This window comes from Dipodomys ordii, unplaced genomic scaffold (assembly GCF_000151885.1).
Source record: "Dipodomys ordii isolate 6190 unplaced genomic scaffold, Dord_2.0 Scaffold1, whole genome shotgun sequence".
Taxonomy (NCBI): domain Eukaryota; kingdom Metazoa; phylum Chordata; class Mammalia; order Rodentia; family Heteromyidae; genus Dipodomys; species Dipodomys ordii.
Window position 1 is genome coordinate 38845457 of NW_012267217.1, and position 21366 is coordinate 38866822.

Below are 21366 nucleotides of genomic sequence, written 5' to 3' on the forward strand. Positions count from 1 at the left end.
GATACTCTGAGGTATAAGCCAGTTAGGGAAGTGGCCATTTGGCTGGAGTTTCACTTCTTCCAACCCTGGAAGTATATCTGGTTCCAAGTGAACATGACCAAGAAAGTTGGACCAACAATCTAGCTTAACACCTAGGAATCATTCTAGAAAAGCACAAAAGGTCCTTGGTGCTACACTCTGTACAGGGGACAAGCAAATGAGACTAATGAGGAATGAATCCCTAAGGCCCATGAGGCTTCCTGGACTATTAAAGCCTAGGCAGACTTCTGAACCCAAGCCTCAGCCTGCCTCTCATTCACCAACACTCCTGGCACAACTTCAAACCACAGCCACCTTCAGGAGCCAATGAGCAAAAGAGAGCTGGCTGGAGGGAACACCCCAAACAATGGACATTTGACTCTTAGCCCACTGACACCAAAGATGGGAGGGGGAAGGCAGGCAAGGACTAGGGGACCTAGATGGAAGGTGGATTAGGGAACTGGGACTGGGGTGGGGGAGGGGGGAGGAGCTGGTTGGAGAATGAACCCCACAAGTCCAGTGGTCCCTATCACATAGAACCTCTGAAAGCATCCAGGGCCCCTGGTTGAAAGACAATTCTACTTTGTTTCACCAAGTTGCATGCTGGGAGTAGAGGTATGACTGGAGCTTGGCTCCAAACAAGGAAGTTTTGCCAGACTGTTTCAGCAATAAATCTACCTTGAGTAAGTGATGAAAATTGCTGCAGGACCCTTTAAACCATCGATGAAAGATTTGTTAACTATGCTGGAGTCATGTTGACTCAGATCCTTCCTGAGGGCTGCTTGTAGGGTAAATCCAGAGAACTAAGAAGCAGATAGCCTCCACTATTTTTGGTAGAGGCCAAGAACCCCCAAAGCGTGCTTCAGACTGAATATCTCAATGACAACAGCGCAGGATAACTGCGGGGCACACACCACTGTCCACCATCCTCACAGTGCATGCAGGCTTGTCGTCATCAGAAACAAGAGCAAGAATTCAATCTCTCCATTTTACAGATGAGGAAACAGTGCCCATGCAGCAAAGCTTCTACCTTGAGTCTCCTGACTCCTTGAGCAGCTCTGTGCCCAACTAGCTAGGGCCTGCCATTTCCATAGAGTCATTATCAGAAATATAGAAATAAAGGGGGGCAGGCAAGAGAAACAAAGGCTGGGACCATCTTTTATTATTGTTGCTGTTCAGAGAAGCAATAAGGGTGGCAATAAGGGTGGAGAGAGTGACGGTAACACAATGCCCATTTCCCAGCCACCTCGTCCAACTGATCCCCTGTTCACCTTTGCAGGTCAACAGGGCCTGGATGAAGAAGCCATTGGGGCTGATCAATACATGGATCACAGCTCTATAGCCCAGAACCATGGCGGTCAGGAGACTCACTTGCTACCACTCAGGAAGCAACCCTGGCAAGAAGATGAAGCCAAGGCTGAGGTACCATTTCTGTTGGTACTACCAGCTTGATTCTGTTTAACTCCAGGTTTTTGCAAATTACAAAATGACAGACCCTATCCTGATTCCTTACCCCCAGTGGTAGGCAGTGGTAGCTTGTCCAGAAAGAGAAAAAAAGAAAAAAAAAAGATCTCTTGGCCTTAGACTTAGTTTGAGTCCACTGCTTACTCGTTCTAATAAACCTGTCTGAGAAACTTTCCAACTTTGAGCCCTTCTACCAAATGAAACTGTAATCATATCTCACAAGGCTACTACAGGATTAAATGAGTTACAATGTAAAAAGGTTTCTAAATTCTAAGGAGTGTGTGTGTGTATGTGTGTGTTTTGTGTGTTGTGTGTGTATGTGTGTTGTGTGTGCTGTGTGTGTTGTGTATGCGTGTGGTGTGTGTGTAGTGTGTGTGTTGTGTGTGTTGTGTTGTATGTGTTGTGTGTGTATTGTGTGTGTTGTGTGTTATGTGTGTTGTGTGTGTTGCAAAAGTGTTTAGAGCAACACAGACAATACCTGCTTCTGTCTTGAACAAACTCGCTTGTTAAGCAGGCCATATGCCAAGGAAAATAGGAAAAGAAAAAGGAAGAGGAGAGATATTTTATGATAATGCAACCACTGTCTTCGGATTTTTCAATTTTATTGGTAAGAAAACACTCAGACATAGTTATATGTCTATCACTAATAATAAAGTGTTTCAGAGTAGTAAACAGTATTAGAGCTCTTACTATTATAACCTTATTTGTCTTCCCAGCTTGCAAAAGAAATTTCATCCTTGGGTCCACAAGTCTAGCCACAAGGGCTGACTATTACAGGAAGTTGTTCTGTTCCTTTGTGATGGCCTATTTACAGGACTGTGCATCTGTTGTTCCCTAGGATACATCAACAGGGAATCACCTTTGTATTCACGCTTCAGAGGAAAGCCACAATGCAAGCGCACAGCAAAGCTCCAGGAAGGCTCTTGGACATGCCCGCATCGGTCATTCTCAGTTCCTGAGTGACAAATCCCACATCACATTTTATGGAGGTGCCTTCCCCAGTAGAAAGGCAGATCTCAGAGGTAAGAAGTCAAATGTCTCCCTTCCTGGGCTGGGCAAGTCTAATCCCTCTGAGTTACTTGAGAACACAAGCATGCCGAATGTCACTTAGAAAATAACTCACCTTAGAAACAGAGTCCAGCTGGATGGGAGACTGAGACTTTGGCGCCCTGATCGTGCCTTGGCTAAAGCCATGGCCATCTTTGTGCCCAGCACTCTCCCTCACTACTTTCATCAGCGAAAAAAATGATAAAAGTTGAAAATCCACTCTTCTCCCCGATAGCTGCTGCTAACAAGCTCTCATTTCTACAGACAAACAAAGGAACATGAAACCCAGCCAGGCCAGAGGAGGCCACTTGTCACAGGAGCCTCCTGCTGAAAGATGTCTTTTCCCTCCTATACCATCTGCCACTGGCTTAGAACAAAACACACCTGCTGACGCAAAGAAAAACAAGGTGGGTGTGTGTCTGTGTGTGTCTGTGTCTGTGTGTCTGTGTCTATGTCTGTGTCTGTATGTGTGTGTACATGTATGTCTGTGTGCCATCAATCCCAATCTCAAGACTCAAAGGGATAGCAGCGCAACAGAAGATTTAGTTCCTCTAACATCTGAGCTCACCAGGTGGAGTTGGAATGGCGCTGTAGTCATTTAATGGTGGAAATCATAAAATGCTAGGAATTTCATCTGTTCTCAGTTATATCTTAAAGCATATGCTATTATGACACTCTCTCTGGGTTCAACAGAATCCTTTGTTCTGTTAAGGGACTGGGTTGGTTTAAAATAGTCACAAACACACACACACACACATACACGCATGCATGCACACACGCACACACACACACACACACACACACACAAGTAAGGATAGACTTTGAACTTGAAAGCCATCGATCTACTTCAAATTCAAAATGCTGGTGAGGAATCCAGTTCAATAGAAGCTCTGTCTCTCACCTTGGCAAAATGCAGGGCAAAGTTGCAAATTTATCAACTCCCCCTCAGAAATTAAGAACACCTTTTTCCTTAAAGATATCCTTGGCAGTCTCTAATCTGGTCCTGCCTTGAATTGGATAAATCTTTGTGGTTTGGAGGCACCAATCAATAATGAATGAGAATACACAAGGGCTCCAGAATGTTCTGCCCTGAAGCAGCGTGGTGAATATCAACAGGTCACTCATGCACTAAGCCACAGTGACCTTATCCGTGTGCCAGATGATGATGCCAACCTCTGAGGGCTGGAGAAAGGATGAGAAGAGATGATGTACTTTTAGGAACATATCTTGGCTCCAATTGGGAACGAGTGGATTGTTAACTAATTGTGAAGATCCATGCCATTTGGAGTGGGTCATGGGCACCTACGGTGGTCTTGGTGCTAAGGAAGGATGTTGTTTTCAGTCTGTTCAGGATTTTCTCAGATTTCCTGTGGTTGAACTTATCTAAACTTTTTCATCCACCCCAGAGGGTCTTTGTCTTCCCGGCTTCCTTTGGACTAAAAGTTAATGGCAGACCTGGCCTACCATTGTCCCTGCAGGTCTAAGAAAGCCCTTGATCTCACACTGGGTCAACCCAGCACTGAGCCAGGCTCAGAGGAAAGGAGTCCTTTCCCTCAACCTATGTATTCACTCAACAAAGGAAAGCAATATTTTCCACTACATTAAAACTCTGTGTAAATTTCTAATTGGAATAAAGAAATTAAGTTTTGACTTGTCAGCCCTACCTCACACAAATAATTTGAGTTTCCATACAGATTTCTCAATGCAATCCTTGTCTAACAAAATGCACAAGGTCAGTATTCAAGAAAGGGCAGTTGGTGGGCAGCCGGCACCTGGACAGGGAAGGTCTCCAGGAACATAAAGATCCTATGTGCCTATGTTTGGTTAATCATTTTCTTAATGTCTCAAAATTATAAATATGACCCTGCATAAATTGAGTAGAATTTCCTTCCTTAATCAACTAAGTATGTAGGATGCCTGTGTGTTTCTGATCACTTTTCTTCTTTTGAGCACTGAAAAAAATGAGAATGTTTTCATTTTTCCTCCTGTGAAATAGAACTCTCTGAAATCCAGCACCTAATATATTTCATAGAGCCAAGATCATATGCTAAAAGTTACAAACTAAAAGTGAAATTTTCAGCAGCTTCTGAATAATTGGAAACAGGAACCTCTATTGCCCATATTGCATATCTCTCTCTCCCTCCCCCCCTCTCTCTCTCTGTGTCTCTCTCTGACTCTGTCTCTCTCTGATTCTTTTTCAGTTATGTTCATATTACACAAGTGTGGGGAAGCTTAGACTTTCTGCTAAGAACCACACTGGGTATTAAACTGTAATGAGAGGAGAGTCTACTCTATGCATAAATAAATAAAGCATATATACATATAAACACACACATACATACAAACACACACACATATATATATATCATAGATTCCAGCTGTGGTGGCACATGCCTGTAATCCCCCCACTTGGGAGGGCAAGGCCATCATGGGTTCAAGGCCATCCTGAGCTTCTTAGCAAGTCCAAGGCCAGTTGGAACTATAAAGTGAGACCCTGTCTCAGAAACCCAAGGCTAAGGATGCAGTTCAAGAGTTCTGAGTGCTTTCCTAGCATGTTCAAAGTCCTAAGTTTCATTTAGAGTACCACAAAGAAAGGAAGAAAGGAAAGAAAGAAGGAAGGAAGGAACGAACGAACGAACGAATGAACGAATGAACAAACGAAGGAGCATAGAAAGGAAGAAAGAAAGAGAAAAGAAAGAAAGAGAAAGAAGATGGAAAGAGTCCTTTTTCCAAACACTAGTGTGAATGCATATTTAATTACAACTTTACAAGGTAGTTAGTATGATTGCTCTATTTTACAGAGGAAGAAATTGAGGCCTAAACAGGATATATGAGGTAAGCAGACAGAAATGCATCTTCCTGTTTTCTGTGACTTCTTACCTGAAAAGTAAGGTTTGCGCCTTGCTTGTTCCTTTAACACTATGGAAGAGATTTCTCCTTTTCAGTACATAGAAATCTCAGCTATATTAGTTCGGCCCATATCTGTTTCCCCAGTCACAGTGGAGAGATTGTCCTCTCAAAGGCCTTTAAACTTGCATTGCTGATAACCCTCAGAGGACTCAGAGGCAGAAGTAACCGGGCATGCATCAGCTCCAAGGAGACAATAGAAGCAGCCTCTCTGAAGTCAGGTACCTAGCATCCAATTGGCTAGATTCACTTTTCCCAGCAGGTCCTAAGCAAGAAACACAATAAGATACAATATTGCTGTCCCTGCAGGCAGCAAGGTTTGGATACCTGCCATGTTATTTTTGTTTAAATTTTCTCCAGGCACCAAAGACTTTGAAATTACCTCCAGTCTCAAAAGAACTATCCAGAGTTCTTGACCCCCTGAGATGCCAATTTAAAGCCAATGAACCCCCAACGGAGCTATTCATCTTCCCAATGGAGCTTCATTTCCACACTCAACACCCCCCAAAAGAAAAAGCCTGCAGAAGAGGTAGGTCCCCTGGGGATGGATACTCAGGCACACGAGAAAGGACTGAGATTTGGGGCCCTGCCATCCCAGCACTCTGCCCAATCAAGGCCATGTTTCCAGCATTATCTTCATCAGAGTCTTTTTTAAGAGAAGGATCATGGGTAAAATCTAGAAGTACATATTTTCTACCATATTCAATTCCATTTTAAAAATATCTATTGAGTCCTCCATTGAGCAATGCATCTTATTAAACTGTGAAAGGACAGGAAGAGAGACATATCTATAAATAAGTAAATAAATAATGCATTATAGATGTTATAAAGATGCAAGAATTGGGGATAGGTAGCTCAAGCCTGTAACCTAGCTACTTGGAAGGTGGAAATGGAGAACTGTGATTCAAGGCCAGCCTCGGAACAGAAGTTTGAAAGGTTCCATCTCAACCAATGGCTGGGTAAGGCAGTGTTCACCCTTATCCCAGCTATGGGAAGAACCACAAAGGCCTGTCATTCCCAGCAACACTGAAAAACACAAGTGAGAGATTACAGGTCAGGCTGATCCAGGAATAAAATGAGATTCTACCTCAAAAATAACCCAACACAAAGTGGAGCTGGAGGCACAGCTCAAATTATTAACACCACTTTAGCAAGTGTGAGGCCCTGAGTTCAATTCTCAGTACTGCCAAGAAAACAAAGAAAGAATTTTCAGGCACCTTATAAAAATAACTGCAGAACAAAACAAGATAACTAGAATAGAAATTAAGAATGAAAAATTTGGATAAAAGGAGCAAAAGAAACTGATGCATTCAGAAGTTAGAAAGGGGAAATCTACATTGAGTAAAATATCCAGGTATTTTGTTGGTCTGTTTTTTGGCCTCAAACTCACCATCCTCCTATCTCAACCTCCCAAATGCTGGGCTCAAGTTCTTACTACCTCCAGGCCCAGTAAAGATCAACTAGCTCCAGGCCCAGTAAAGATCAGCTAACTCTAGGCCCACTGCATTGTAGCTGAGTTTTCTATACCCAAGGTAAAAAGAATTCTCATGTATTTAGACCATCATTTAATAAAAGAAAAAAGTTTGTCCTTTCTAGGTTATTATATAACAGATGACTTGTACAACACTTGTCAGGGCAGAGATTTTTTGTGCCTTTAAGCTAAATTCTTCGAGAGCATGGACCAGGGAACGATGAATTCCTACTGAGGCATGAAAGGCTGGTGGAAGGAGAAATGCTCTCTGGCTTTCCTATGTCGTTCCTGTCCAAGACAGGCTTTTGCTCCTGAAATTTTACTGGGAAGTAACAGTGCTTCCAGTTTTGAGGGGATCTGGGCTTTCTAGCTATGAGCTTTTCTTAGTTTTTTTTTGAGTTCTGGGAATCCAAGGCTGTTTGGAATGAGAAATCTAACTGGTGACTATAAAAGCCAACAGAAGGCACCACAGGGGAACTTCGGGGGCTCATATATTTGTAATCCTAGCTACTTAGGTGGCTGAGATCTGGGATCATGGTTTGAAGTCACCGTGGGCAGCAAAGTCCATGAGACCCATCTCTAATTAATCACATAAAAAGCCAGAAATGGCACTGTTGCTCAAGCGGTAGAGTGTAAGCCTTGAGCAAAAGGAGCTCAGGGACAGTGCCTAAGCTCAGGGTTCAAGCCAAGGACAAAAAAAAAAAAAAAAAGCCTAAACCTTGATTATATGGATAGATACATTTGTCAAAGTTCATTTCTAGCAAACACAAGGCCTTGAATTCAAACCCTATAAAAAATAAACAACAAAAAAAATACTCCTCAACCACACAAAATAGGCAACAAAACTTACTCAATTATATGCTTAAGATCTGTGTATTTGCCATGCATAGTAGTACATGTCTATAACCCCAGCTCTGAAGAGGCAGAGGCTAGAGGATAGTGAATTCAGGACCAGCCTATGTTATTTTATAAGACTTTGTCTCAAGAAAACAAACAAAAATATCTGTGTATTTCACTATGTGTAGATTTTTTATTTTTAAAAAATTACTCAGGGGGCTGGGAAGGTGGCTCAGTGGTAGAGCGCTTGCCTTGCATGCATGAGGCCCTGGGTTTGATTCCTCAGCACCACATAAGCAAAAAGAAAAAAGCCAGAAGTAGAGCTGTGGCTCAAGTGGGAGAGCACTAGCCTTGAGCTGAAGAGCTGAGGGACAGCGCCCAAGCCCAGAGTTCAGGCCCCACGACCAGACCCCCCCCCAAAAAAAATTACTCAGTTCTTTAAAGTGACAATATAGTGTATTAAGATATAGGATGTTATTGTTCAGATGTGATAAGACCAAAGATCAGGAGACAATTACACTAAAAATATAGTTTGAGACTAGGTGCTGATGGCTTAGACCTGTAATCCTAGCTGCTCAGGAAGCTGAGATCTGAGGATCTTAGTTTGAAGGCAGCCTGAGCAGAAAAATCTATGAGACTCTTATTTCCAATGAGCCACCAGAAAGTTGGAAGTGGAGCTTAAAGTGGTAGAGTGCTATCCTTGAGCAAATGAGCTCAGGGACAGCACCCTGGCCCTGAGTTCAACACTCCTCCCCATCCCCCCCCCACCAACAAACAAAAGAAAAGGGTTAGAGGTTCCTGGTTCCAAAGGCAGGGCATGGCAGCCCAGGACCATGTGAGGAAGCCTCAGGGGCCAGAAGTCAGAAGCAGACCATGGTCAAGAGTCTTGTGTTTTTAGCAGGGAGAATGGGCACAGATTGACTAGTTTGAATAACTCAGTGGTCACTGGGGTATAGGAGATGTACTTAGTTGTCTAGTGCTGGCTCTGGAGTGGTTAGATCAGGATAGTGACCCAGTAGTATAAGCACTCAATAAAAGGAGGTAGCCTGGCTCAGGTAGCTCATACCTGTAATCCTAGCTACTCAGGAGGCTGAGATCTGAGGATCTCAGTTCAAAGACAGCCTGGGCAGGAATGTCCATGAGACTCTTATCTCCAATAAACTACCAGAATACCAGGAGTGGCTCTGTGGCTCAAGTGGTAGAGCATTAGCCTTGAGCTGAAGGAAAGTGCCCAAGCCCAGAGTTCAAGTCCTATGACAACATACATACATACATAAATGGAGGTGACTAGGGAGTTCAAGACACGGAATCCACTGGGTTGCATTGACCTGTGCACTCACAGGCCAGTCATTTACTTCCACCAGGAACTGGCTAGGCCTAGGCGAGACCATCTCCACAGAGGTTCCCCTAGATGTCAAAATGTCAAGCAAAAAAAAATACTTAACATGGGGCTGGGAAGGTGGCTCAGTGGTAGAGCGATTGCCTTGCATGCCTGAGGCCCTGGGTTCGATTCCTCAACACCACATAAACAAAAAGAAAAAAGCCAGAAGTGGCGCTGTGGCTCAAGTGGTAGAGTGCTAGCCTTGAGCTGAAGAGCTGAGGGACAGCGCCCGGGCCCAGAGTTCAGGCCCCACGACCAGACCTCCCCACCCCAAAAAAGAAATACTTAACACAAAGAGAAGACAAGACTACTCACAAGAGTGAATTGTTGAATCTGACTATTTTCCATGATAACCCTGGCAGAAAGGTTGGGAAAATGACCGGGCCATCACAAGCCAGATTCTAAAAGCCATTATATACAGAGAACTTGCCAACATACTGCCAAGTGCAAAATAAGAATAAGTACAAAAACAATGAGCCATGGAGTTCTTCCTTCCTTGGACATCAGTGTGGACTTTTTCAGCTACCAATGTTGGAACCCTACCTAAAACCATAAAGAGAAAGATAGGCAGGAAGGCAATACAAGAAGAGAGGAAAAGAGGGAGGAAAGTCAGTCTATGTAAAGATCAGCTAACTCCAAGGCCAGCACTTGGCTGTCAGGTCTGTTGGATTCTCCTCTCTAGAAGGCTCTCACTGTGTGGTAATAAAGATGTCTTCCAGAAAAGTCCATAATAACCTTTCCCTGCTAATCTTTGCAGAAAGGATATGTATTTTAATAGCACATGCCAAAGTGCCAAAATTGCCTCTGATTGGCCGGGCTTGGGTCATGTGCCCACCCTTGAACCAATCACTGTATCTAAAATATTGATGTAGGAAGTGGCGCTGTAGCTCAAGTGGTAGAGCGCTCGCCTTGAGTTGAAGAGCTGAGGGACAGCGCCCAGGCCCAGAGTTCAAGCCCCACGACCGACAAAAAAAAAAAAAACTATATAAAATATTGATGTACTATCATTATTGAAGTTCAATGACAATGCCATCCCTGGAGTTAGGGGATGGGCATATGATTTAAGCAGGAGAGAGGCAGGTCCCCCAAAATAAGAGACACTGGGCATAAACAACAATCATCTACTACAGCTTGGCTTTCTTTTTGTCTCCTAGGTGCTCTATATCATGAGCCAGAAACAGAAATGGAAGAGGCCAAGGTTTTATGGAGGCCTCCTCTGAAGCATACACCACTAGCAAGGCCAACGGGGATAACAGTGCACATCCCAGTGCCCTTGTCTCAAGGTAGTTCCTTCCTCCCTCAAGCACCCCACAGGAATCCTACCCTGCAGGAAAGCAAGGCAAGACATAGCAGGGCCCATAGCCAAGAAAAAGGAGGCTGGAAGGAAGGTTAGTGCATCCCACCCACCTTGTTCAGGCAGTAGTTACCTTAACCAAAGTGTCTCGGAATAGTTAACTTAGTATCTAGCTAGTAAATTACTTACTTACTAAATCATCTCCCATAATACCTGGCTTGCAGGTATGAAGTTTCACCAAACTCACCAAAATATTGCTGCATGCTCTATAGTTAACATTGTCTTAAACAATGAAACTTCATTTCTAATCTGTTTATGAATGTGTATTCATTTTTTAGACTTTACTTGAATGTTTCATGACATCATATGGTCATTTACTATTATACACATCAGTGTCTTTAATTTTATATTTAAGTGTTTTCACTAGGTTGGAAATAATAGGGCATATTTAGAAAGTTATCTATGTCCAGAAAACTGAACCTCCTTTGTAAACAGCAAGTACAAGATGTCAAGATCATAAATGTCAAGTGATAACAAAGCTCTGGTGGCTCAGGCCGGTAATCCTAGCTACTGAGGAAGCTGAGATCTGAGGATCTTGGTTCAAAGCCTGCCCAAGCAGGAAAGTCCAGGAGACTTATCTCCCAGACCCAGCGCTGTACATATATGCATTTACCTGCTTTCATCTGGTCGTTGTAGACTGAATGTTTTATTTCCTATTAGTATATAGCTTCCAAAAGTAAGAATATTCTCCTAACTACAATATCTATCACATCTCAGAAAATTGACAGGGATTAGCAGGACTGGAATAGAGGAACAAAATGGAAAACAAGTAGAAAACATCACCTTGAACCCAGGGTCAAACAGTGGAGTTAATAAAGAGATTTTTCTCTCTTTCATACTGATTCAGAAGTTTTCTCACTCAGGCTAGGCATGGTGGCTCACTCCTGTAATCCTAGCACTCTGGAAACTGACGCAGGAGGATCCTGAATTCTAGGCCAGCCAAGGCTGCATAGAAAGACTGTCACAGGAAGAGGAAAACAAGTTCTCTCCCTCATGTTTTTTTTTTCCTCCTTTTGCTTTTGAAGATGACGATGGCCTATCCCAGACTGTGACCCCACCGCTGGATCTTCTACCCCCAACCAAAGGAAAAAAAAGCCCAGAGAGCCAGGGGGACCTGATCAGCCCCAGAACATCAGACTGCAACATCCCCACATGTCCCTTGAATGGGGGGGCACTGCCAGCAGCTCAAGGTAATCATTCCCAGGTGCAAGGAATCCTTCCCCCCCATATTGGCTTGTCTGTGGCTCATAGCCAGGGGGTACACGGCAGCCATGATGTAAGTGCTTCATTGAAAAGAAGGAACTGGCTATGTTTCAGTGGGATTAAAGTCTGCGCATATTCCTAAAGAGTTGGTACATGTCTGGAGGGTTTGCTGCACCCACCTGCAATGCCAGGCTGTCTGGTGCTTTCCTCAGCCTGGCAGCAGCATATAGTAATGCTCCCTTTGCACCTTGGGGACTCAGTAGACAAACTGCACTAAGCCAGAGCCTATCCCTGGAACCTAGGGACCTGCCAGCAGGGAGGCAAGTCACTATGCAGCCCAGAGCAGAGCAAAGGCCTGTTCTCTGGGAGGGAAGGATGCTTGCACTCTATTGGAAGGTGAGGCAGGACAGCCATGCCCGCTGTGGCTTGGGGGTTCTCATCCTGAAGGAGATGTTAGTCCAGGAAGGACCAAGATGCTTTCCCAAGAGCACTAATAGAAGAACAGTGCACTAGCAGCCAGCTGCCTGAGGTTTTGATCTGACCTGAAAGTAGCCCATGAAACAAAAGAACCTGAAAATCCCTCTGGAGGTGCCATGCACATCTGGACAGGCCACTGTGAGGGAAGACAGTCCAGCTGCTGCTGCTGCTCCTCCTTCCACAGAGGAGGCCCTCGCCCCTTCCTCCCGGCTAGGAGTAAGAGCACAGATGAAGGAGCTGGCAAGTGTGGGGGTAGCGATTGTGTGAAGAAACAGGCATCTCTGTTCACAGAAGACTCGCACTCAGGGCTGTGAGAAGCTCCTGCTAAAGGGGCGTGGGAACGAGAGCTGGCAAGAAGACCGCAGATAGCTGGTCCTCCGCTTCTGTTCTCGGGGGTCCAGATTCCTCTACATGAGCCAGCCGATCAATCTCTCCCTGCCCTCTTCTCTCATTCTGTCCCAAAAGTATGTATAGTTGAATGCCTGTGTGCATAAATTAAAAACCTAGATCAATAACTCTAGTCTGTGTTTACAACTGCTCTTTTCAAGGCTGAGATGGTCAAAATCAAATCCATTCCTCTCCTTGATCTTTTTATCACTCACCCCAAAACACCTCAAGCTGGGAGCCTCTCTTTCTCAGCCCCATTTCCTTACACAGTGTGGCAGCCAGGCCCTTCTAATTCTGGTGTCAATGAACCAAGCCTGAAGAACTGAACTATCAACACTAAGGGCAATTTTAGAGGTCCCACACCCCAGGACAAACCTCTCTCTCTTTCTCTCTCTCTCTCTCTCTCTTTCTCTCTCTCTCTCTCTCTTTTTCTCTCTCTCTCTCTCTTTCTCTCTCTCTCTCTTATTCTTAGACATCCTTATAAAGGGGAAATCTGATTCAAATAGGATGCATCTGTGATACATGTGTATACATGTATACACATAGTATAATATCAGGGGTGTGCAAGCCTGCCTTGAGACAACATACATGGATATTGTGAGTACATACAATTAACTATGTGTACTTCTGAGTAATATGTATGTGTGTATTTGTAAGTATATCTGTTGTGTCTTGGGAGGGGGTGTGTGTGTGTGTGTATCTGTGTGTGTGTAGCCTGTCATACTTTTGGCCCTTTTACCTTCAAGATGTGGAAGGTAAGTGTGTTATAATGTGAAATATGTTTTCTCTTTGTCCCTGGGCTTTGGCCCATGGAATTGCTAGAGTAATAGATAGCAACTGAGTCTGTACTAATAAGATGACTTAGGATAAGGTCCCTCGATTACCTCTGGATGGGGCCAGTCACCAGAAAGACCAAGTGATTCGGGAACTAGAAATAGACAACAGTGATGTTAGAGGTCAAGCTCTGTAAAAACTCCTGAACAGCCAGGTGCTAGTGGCTCACACCTGTAATCCTAGCTTCTCAGGAGGCTAAGATCTCAAGATTGTAGTTCAAAGCCAATCCTAGATAAGAAAGTCTGTGAATTCCTATCTCCAATTAACTACCACAAACAGCTGGAAATGGAGCTGTGGCTCAATAGCACAAATGCTCAGGGATAGTACCAAGGCCCTGAGTTCAAGCCCCAGGACTGGCATAAGTAAATAAACAAACAAATAAACAAATAAATATTCCTGAACAACGAGTGTTAAAGACCTCTGTGCTTTTGACCACTGAGGTACTAGAAGGGTCACACACCCAGAGGGCATGAAAAGTCCCAGATTTCTGCTGCTTGCTCTGTGCACCTAGTCATCTGGTGTATCCATTACAATACCCTTTTTATCAAACTGGTGAACTTAAGTGTATCCCTGAGTTCTGTAAACTGTCCTAGCAAATGATTAAATACAAGAAAGGAGTCATGGAAACTCCAGTGTACATAGTCACTCAGAATCACAAGCCACAAACTGGGACTGGCAACAAGCCAGTGGGAGTAGTTTTGTGGACTGGATCCACTGACATGTGGGATCTGACACTGTCTCCAAGTCAATCATGTCAGGATGGAATTGAATTCAAGGAGACTTAGTCCTGGTGCAGCCAGGTTCCAGAGGCTCACATCTGTGGCGCTAGCTACTCAGGAGGCTGACATCTGTGGATCATGGTGTGAAGCCACCCCAGGAAAGAAAGATCATGAAACTCCTTATCTCCAACTAACCACCAAAAAGCTGGAAGTGGACCCGTGGCTCAAATGGTAGAGTGCCCACCTTGAGCAAAAAAGCTAAGAGATACCGCCTAAGCCTTGAGTTCAAACCCCAGTACAGGAAACTGCCCCCTTCTCCTCCAAAAAGCATAGTCCAGGCTTATGGCTGCCCCGCATAGAGGACAAGGCCTAAACAATGGCTCTGTTCTGCCAAACCCCAGAAACAGGCCTGGCAGGCACCTGATCATAGCATTATGGGTACATGCTGACTCAGAGGAGGGGAGCCAGGTCCTGGTTAAGCTCCCTCACCTGCACCAAGGCTAACACTGCCCATGCTTCTGCTTGTTTTTAAGAAGATTCCAGAGATCCCAACTACTTGTCGGATCCAAATGAAGAAAACAGCTGCCTGTCCCTCCCGAGGCCCACGCACACAGAGGCAATTCCTCTGGGGGCAGGTAAGATAAGTCATTTGGATTAACCTTGTTTTCAAAGGGGAAGAATTTACCTGCAGCTCCCAAACTTTCCCAGCAGCAGAGACATCATTAAAATCAGACACGAGGCAGCCGGCTTCTTGCCTCTCGCTGACACAGAGGTGCCTCTGTCATTCAGACACAATAACCCTATGTTCAAGTAACAAGTTCCCTCTTGCTGAAGCATCTGGAGACAGGAGTTCCAGCAGAAGGGCTTGGAAGAAGTCTAGTGTGCCACGCTGAGGCCTTGATGAGGATGATAAAGCCCTTTTGGTATTTGCCCAAACTAAACACTGCATCTTCTCTTCTTTCCAACCACCCTGCAGAGGTGGAGGTGGCTAATTGGTAATGAAATCAGGTATCCTTGTTATGTGCGTTGGTTCACGGCTGTGAATCATCTGGCTCCTGACAGATAGCAAAGCAGTTTCCAAAACCCCTTCTGGCATGCTAACTTTTTGGAAGAGAGATGCTGGCTCTGGGCAAGAGCCATTTTGCAAAGGAAAAAAAAGAAATGAAGTCAGAGGGTGATGAGTGTCAACCACCCAGAAACCATCATATGTGCATGCATGAGTGGTGCGGCCAGCAGGCCCTTGATGAAGGAGATTAAAAGCTGCAAGCACTGAGTGGGTTAAGTCACGTACGACTGGCTTAATAGGACTTGGAATCAGAGCAAGGAGATGTGAGTAGCCCTGACTTGTCCTCCGGTCGCTTGCTGATGTGGGGTCAGTCCCTCCTTCTTCTTGTGCTCACAGTTCCTCATCTAAAGTGCGAGGACTGACCCCTCCCCTGATCACTGAATTGGACAGCCCTGTCTGTTGCTATGGTAGTACCCACTTCATATATGGATTTCCAAAACGTAAATTGTAAACTGAATTTCCATCAGCCTGGGCACCAGTAGTTAACTCCTGTAATCCTAGCTACTAAGGAGGTTGAGATCTGAGGATCATGGTTCAAAGCCAGTCCAAACAGGAAAGTCTGTGAGATGCTTATCTCCAATTAATCACAGCAAAAGCTGGAAGTGGCACTGTGGCTCAAGTGAGCAAAAAAGTGGCTCAGGGACAGTGTCCAGTCCCCAAGTTCAAGCCCCAGGACTGACAAAAAAAAAAAAAAAGGAATTTCCATCACCATTTGGGTTATACCAGGAGGTGGGCATAAAAATATGTTGGGTCGTGCTCGCTTCAGCAGCACATATATTAAAACTGGAACGATACAGAGAAGGTTAGCATGGCCCCTGCGCAAGGATGACACACAAATTCGTGAAGCGTTCCATATTTAAAAAAAAAAATGTTAGGCCAGCCAGGCACTGGTAGCTCACACCTGTAATCCTAGCTACTCAGGAGGCTCATATCTGAGGATCACGGTTCAAAGCCAGCCCGGGCAGGAAAGTCCGTGAGACTCTTATCTCCAATAAACCATTAGAAAACCAGAAGTGGCGCTGTGGCTCAAGCACTAGAGCACTCGCCTTGAGCTGAAGAGCACAGGGACAGCACCCAGGCCCAGAGTTAAAGCCCGATGACTGACAAAAAACAAAACAAACAAATTTGTGTCTAGCCAATATTTTGGCTAAAGCTTGTAATCTTAGTTACTCAGGAGGCTGAGATTTTAGATTATGGTTCAAAGCAAGCCCAGGGAAGAAAATGAGACTCTTATCTCCAATTAACTACTAAAAAAAAGACAGAAGTGGACCTCTAGCTCAAGTGATAGAACACTAGCCTTGAGCAAAAAAACTCAGAGACAGCACCCAGGCCCTGAGTTCAAGCCCCAGGACACATGCACACATACACACTATATATATAAATATATATATATATGTATATGTATTGTATATATATATATACATATATATATCCAGAGAGATAATAGATACAGATATTGTTAGGTTTGCACCACGCACGTGGTATTCAGGTAAGGGGTAGGTTTATTCAGTAGACCTGCTGGGACCAGGCAAGGTTGGCACTCCACGAGGCTGGCAAAAGAGGCCATCTGGCCCCGGATTAGGCCTTATATGGGGGGGGAAGGGTGTGTCCAGGTAAAGGGAATTGGGATCAGGTGGGAGAAAGGTGTGGCCACATCAGATTAAGATGTGACAGATGCAGATGTGACCTCTTCCAGGTGTCCCAGTTGCCTAGGTAACGCAGGTACTGGGCGAGGTCTGTTCGCTGTCCAGGAATGGACCTTACAGATATGACATATTATATATCTGTATGTTTATATATTGTATATCATACAGATATAGATATGTAGATATAGTATATCTATATAGATATATATCTGGGTTCTAGCCAGGCTCTGGCGGCTCACACCTGTAATCCTATCTCCTCAGGAGGCTGAGATCTAAGGATAGAGATTTGAAGCCAGCTGGGGCAGGAAAGTTGGTGAAAGTCTTAGTGGATATGTAGCTCAAATGGTAGAGCTCTAGCCTTGACTGAAAAAGTTAAGGTCAGAGCCCAGGTCTGGAAAGGAAGGAAAGAAGGAAGGAAGGAAGGAAGGAAGGAAGGGCATCTTAGTTCTGAACCGGTGAGGGCAGGGGTGAGGTGATAGGGACTTTTAGTTTGGCACAGCTAGAAAGCAAATGTGAATTTGTTTACCTGCTACACATTTGGCCACAGCTCCAGAAGAAATAGTTTCTTTTTGAACAAAGCAAAGGCAAGAAGCAGGAGAGGGAATATTGAGGCTTTAAGTTCGTTGTTACCATTGCCAATGTAATACTATAAACAATTTCTGTCCCCTCCCTGGCACCTAGCACAGTCCCTGCCAGGTACAGAGCAGTGTCATGGTCAACAGTCATTGAAAGTCGTTCAATAATTTCCACAAGAGAGACAAACTTGTGCTATGAAACTTGTGCTGAATAAAGGAGTACTTGCCTACCATCATTTCCCAGGCCCATAGACATTATCTTGAATCCTACTTTTCTCTCAAATCAAAAGCTATTCACTGTGTGCTTATTGAACGAACAAAATGAATCAATTCATTGGTCAGTTAGTCAGTCACTAGTCTCTGTCTAGTCTTTCCTCCAATACAGAGTTGGTTGACCTTCAGTCTTGATGGTGATTGAATGGTGCCCTGGAAGGTGGAGAAAGATTTTAAACCCACATCTCCCTACAAGAGTCCAGCTTTCTAAGTGCCACTAAATTGAAAAGTCTTTGGGGGTAGAGGAGCTGATTCATTCCTTCTAGTCTGCTTTGATTTGAAAGGCAGTATACTGATTCAAAAATATTTCCTTTTGCAAAGATTTCCTCCAACCCAAACAGATTTGAAGCTTGGTTTGTTCAACTAACTCTCCCCTTCCCTTTCTTCCCCCCACCCCCCGTCTCTTCGTCCCCCCACCCCAACCTCTTTCTCTGGTACCAGGGATTAAACCCAAGGCCTTTGGGCATGCTAAGCAAGTGTTCTGCCACTGAGCTATATCCCAATCCTCAAATCCATCTTGATCTGTGTCTCCAATCTCTTCTCCCAGTCTCATCTCCCACTGTATTCCAACCCTTTGGTGAAGTCTCCATTCTTTTCTCTCAAAGCTCTTGTCCAAATAACCCACAGAAATTTAGAACAGCTTTACATTAATCTTTCCAGAGACATTTTATTGAGTAAATTCACCTCATCCCATACAAATGCCTAGATACAGCTTCAAGGCCTTCATTCAGTTCCACCTTGGCAATCGTAGTATTTATCTGCATCTGTTTTCTGTTCAGCTTCCAACGATGAGTCCTTCTTCTGTTTATCATATGTCCAAGAAATGCCTGTTGGTTGACTGAATACCCCAGGTGCCACAAAAGAAAGTTCTTTGGGGATCATAGAGTTTGGGGTGTTTTTTTTATTTCCTTAATAAAAAATTCCTAGGGAAGGAATATGATCTGTCTGATCTTTCTGAGACTTTCAGACTCTGTCAACAACTATTTGGAAATAAATTCTTAGGCAATTAGATCATGCTAGCTTGCGTTCAGACAACATAGAGATGAATATAATATTCAGGGGGAAAAAGATGTAAAGACTGGAGCTGGAATTCAATCTTCTTTATCATGTTGGAATACTGCAACACATAGAAAATTCAAAGGCTTAAAAAAGGAAAAGTTAGGGGGCTGGGAAGGTGGCTCAGTGGTACAATGTTTGCCTTGCATGCATGAGGCCCTGGGTTCCATTTCTCAACACCACATAAACAAGAAAAAGCCAGAAGTGGTGCTGTGGCTCAAGTGGTAGAGCTGAAGAGCTAAGGGACAGTGCCCACGCCCAGAATTCAGGCCCCCAACCGGCAAAAAAAAAAAAAGGAAAAGTCAGGCTGGGAAGGTTGCAAGTCAAAACATTGGCTATGTTCTCTGAATTACATACACTGATAACAAATCCTTTAACTATTCTCTAGTCATAGTGCCAGCAATAAACATTTTCTCTCAGAATTTCTTTTATTCAGAAATTGGTTTTTTGATTTTTTTTTTTATTACAAGAAGTTTAAACAGCTCAGTGCCCATAGCTCATGCCTGTAAATCTTAGCTACTCAGGAGGCTGAGATCTGAGGATCCAGGTTCAAAGCCAGCCCAGGCAGGAAAGTCGGTGAGACTCTTATCTCCAATAAACCATTCAGCAAACTGGAAGTGGCACTGTGGCTCAAGTGGTAGAGTGCTAGCCTTGATCTGAAGAGCTGAGGGACAGCACCCAGGCCCAGAGTTCAAGCCCCATGACAGAAGGAGGAGGAGGGGGAGAAGAAGGAGGAGGAGGGGGAGAAGAAAGAGGAGGAGGGGGAGAAGAAGGAGGAGGAGGGGGAGGAGGAAGAAGAAGAAGAAGAGGAAGAAGAAGTTGTTTAAGATATCTCTGCCAGGGTTGAGACTTAGGATCCACATAAATTTAAACTTCTGGTCTCTTTTAGCTTCTAAATAACATTTATTATCATCCTAAGTGGAATTTTACTCCCAAACTCTTTCTTGGGTTGTTTGGATGTTTGTCATTTAATGAGGATCCTTCCCCCTTGCAACTCTTTTAACTTATGGCCACATAGTCCTTGATACGTCTCCCTTCACATGAAAGAATTTAACTCTCTGGACACAGTGGCTCACTTCTAATTCACACTGCCTGAGACAGAAGTGATGGTGTGTGACTTCCAAGATTGAGCCTCTCTCAGTCCACTGTCTACTGCCATAACAGAACAGAATACTTGAGATTGGGTGATCCATAGAGATTGGTCAGGCACAGTGATGAATATCTGTAATGCTAACTGTGTGGGAGGTAGAAGTAGGAAGATCTCGGTCTGAGACCCGCCCAGACAAAAGTGAGAGACCCTTTCAGAAAATAAATGAAACTAAACAGGGCTGGGGCATGGCTCAAGTGGTAGAACACTTGGCTAGCAAGCACAAAGTCGTAAGTTCAATTCTTAGGAAAGAAAGAAAGAAAGAAAGACAGGAAGGAAGAAAGGAAGGAAGGAGAAAGAGAAAGAAAGAAAGAGAGAGAGAGAGAGAGAGAGAAAGCAAACTTAGGCTAGAAAGCCTGACCAGAGCCAGATCCTGCTCAACTTCTGATTAGGGTGTGTCAGGCTGCAGTGTAACATGGTAGAAGTGCAGCAAAGGAATCAAGTGAATACAAAAGGATGAAAACATGAGAGACAGACTCATTTTTTAAGAACCCACTATCACTCCAACACTAAGCTAGGTGTGGTGCTGTGGGTCTGCCATCCCAGCTGTATGGGAGTCCATAGGAAAGAGAACCGTAGTCTGAGGCTGGCCCCAGTCTGTTTGTTTGTTTGTTCATTTGTTTGCCAGTCCTGGGGCTTGAACTCAGGGCCTAGGCACTGTCCCTGAGCTTCTTTTGCTCAAGGCTAGCATTCTACCACTGGAGTGACAATGCCACTTCTCGCCTTTTCTGGTACTGAGGAATGGAACCCAATGCCTCATGAATGCTAGGCAAGCACTCTACCACTAAGCCACATTCCCAGCCCTGGCTCCAGTCTGAAAGTACAAGGCTAACTGAAAATAACCTTTAAAAAAAATGTTGGAGGGGTTGGGAATATGACTTAGTGGTAGAGTGCTTGCCTAGCATGCATGAAGTTCTAGTTCAATTCCTAGGTACCACATAAGCAGAAAAAGCTGGAAGTGGCGCTATGGCTCAAGTGGTACAGTGCTAGACTTGAGTAAAAGAAGCCTAGGGACAGTGTCCAGGCCCTGAGTTCAAGCCCCAGGACTGGCAAAAATAAATAAATAAATAAAGCTGGAGATCTTGATGCAAGCAGACTGCCAGCTAATAAGACATGTTCATTTCTGAGCACCATATACACATACACACACACACAACAACAGCAGCAGCAGCAAAAACAAAACAAAAACAAAAAAACACTCTCCTAGCTACTCAGGAGGTTGAGATATGAGGATCACGGTTCAAAGCCAGCCTGGGCAGGAAAGTCCATGAGACTCTTATCTCCAATAAACCACTCAGAAAACCAGAAGTGGCGCTGTGGCTCAAGTGGTAGAGCACTAACCTTGAGCTGAAGAGCTGAGGGACAACGCCCAGGCCCAGAGTTCAAGACCCACAAGGGGGGGGGCACTCTCAGAGTAACTGATAAAGTCCCCTTAGCATGAGAACTCAATCACTCTAGAGAATAAACCCAGACCCATGAGAGAGCATTAATCCTAGTCAAGCTG

General features: G+C 44.3%; 1 protein-coding gene across 1 annotated transcript in view; it reads left to right on the forward strand.

Annotated features, from left to right (window-relative positions):
• The window catches only part of Kiaa2012 (KIAA2012 ortholog), a 111579-nt gene that overhangs the window by 20882 nt on the left and 69331 nt on the right, over nt 1-21366 (forward strand). The window contains exons 5-11 of the mRNA XM_013015155.1: nt 1298-1440; nt 2321-2504; nt 2794-2936; nt 5797-5965; nt 10280-10513; nt 11505-11669; nt 14633-14730. Of these exons, the coding sequence (XP_012870609.1) occupies nt 1298-1440; nt 2321-2504; nt 2794-2936; nt 5797-5965; nt 10280-10513; nt 11505-11669; nt 14633-14730 (1136 nt within the window). The remainder of the gene's footprint in view (nt 1-1297; nt 1441-2320; nt 2505-2793; nt 2937-5796; nt 5966-10279; nt 10514-11504; nt 11670-14632; nt 14731-21366) is intronic.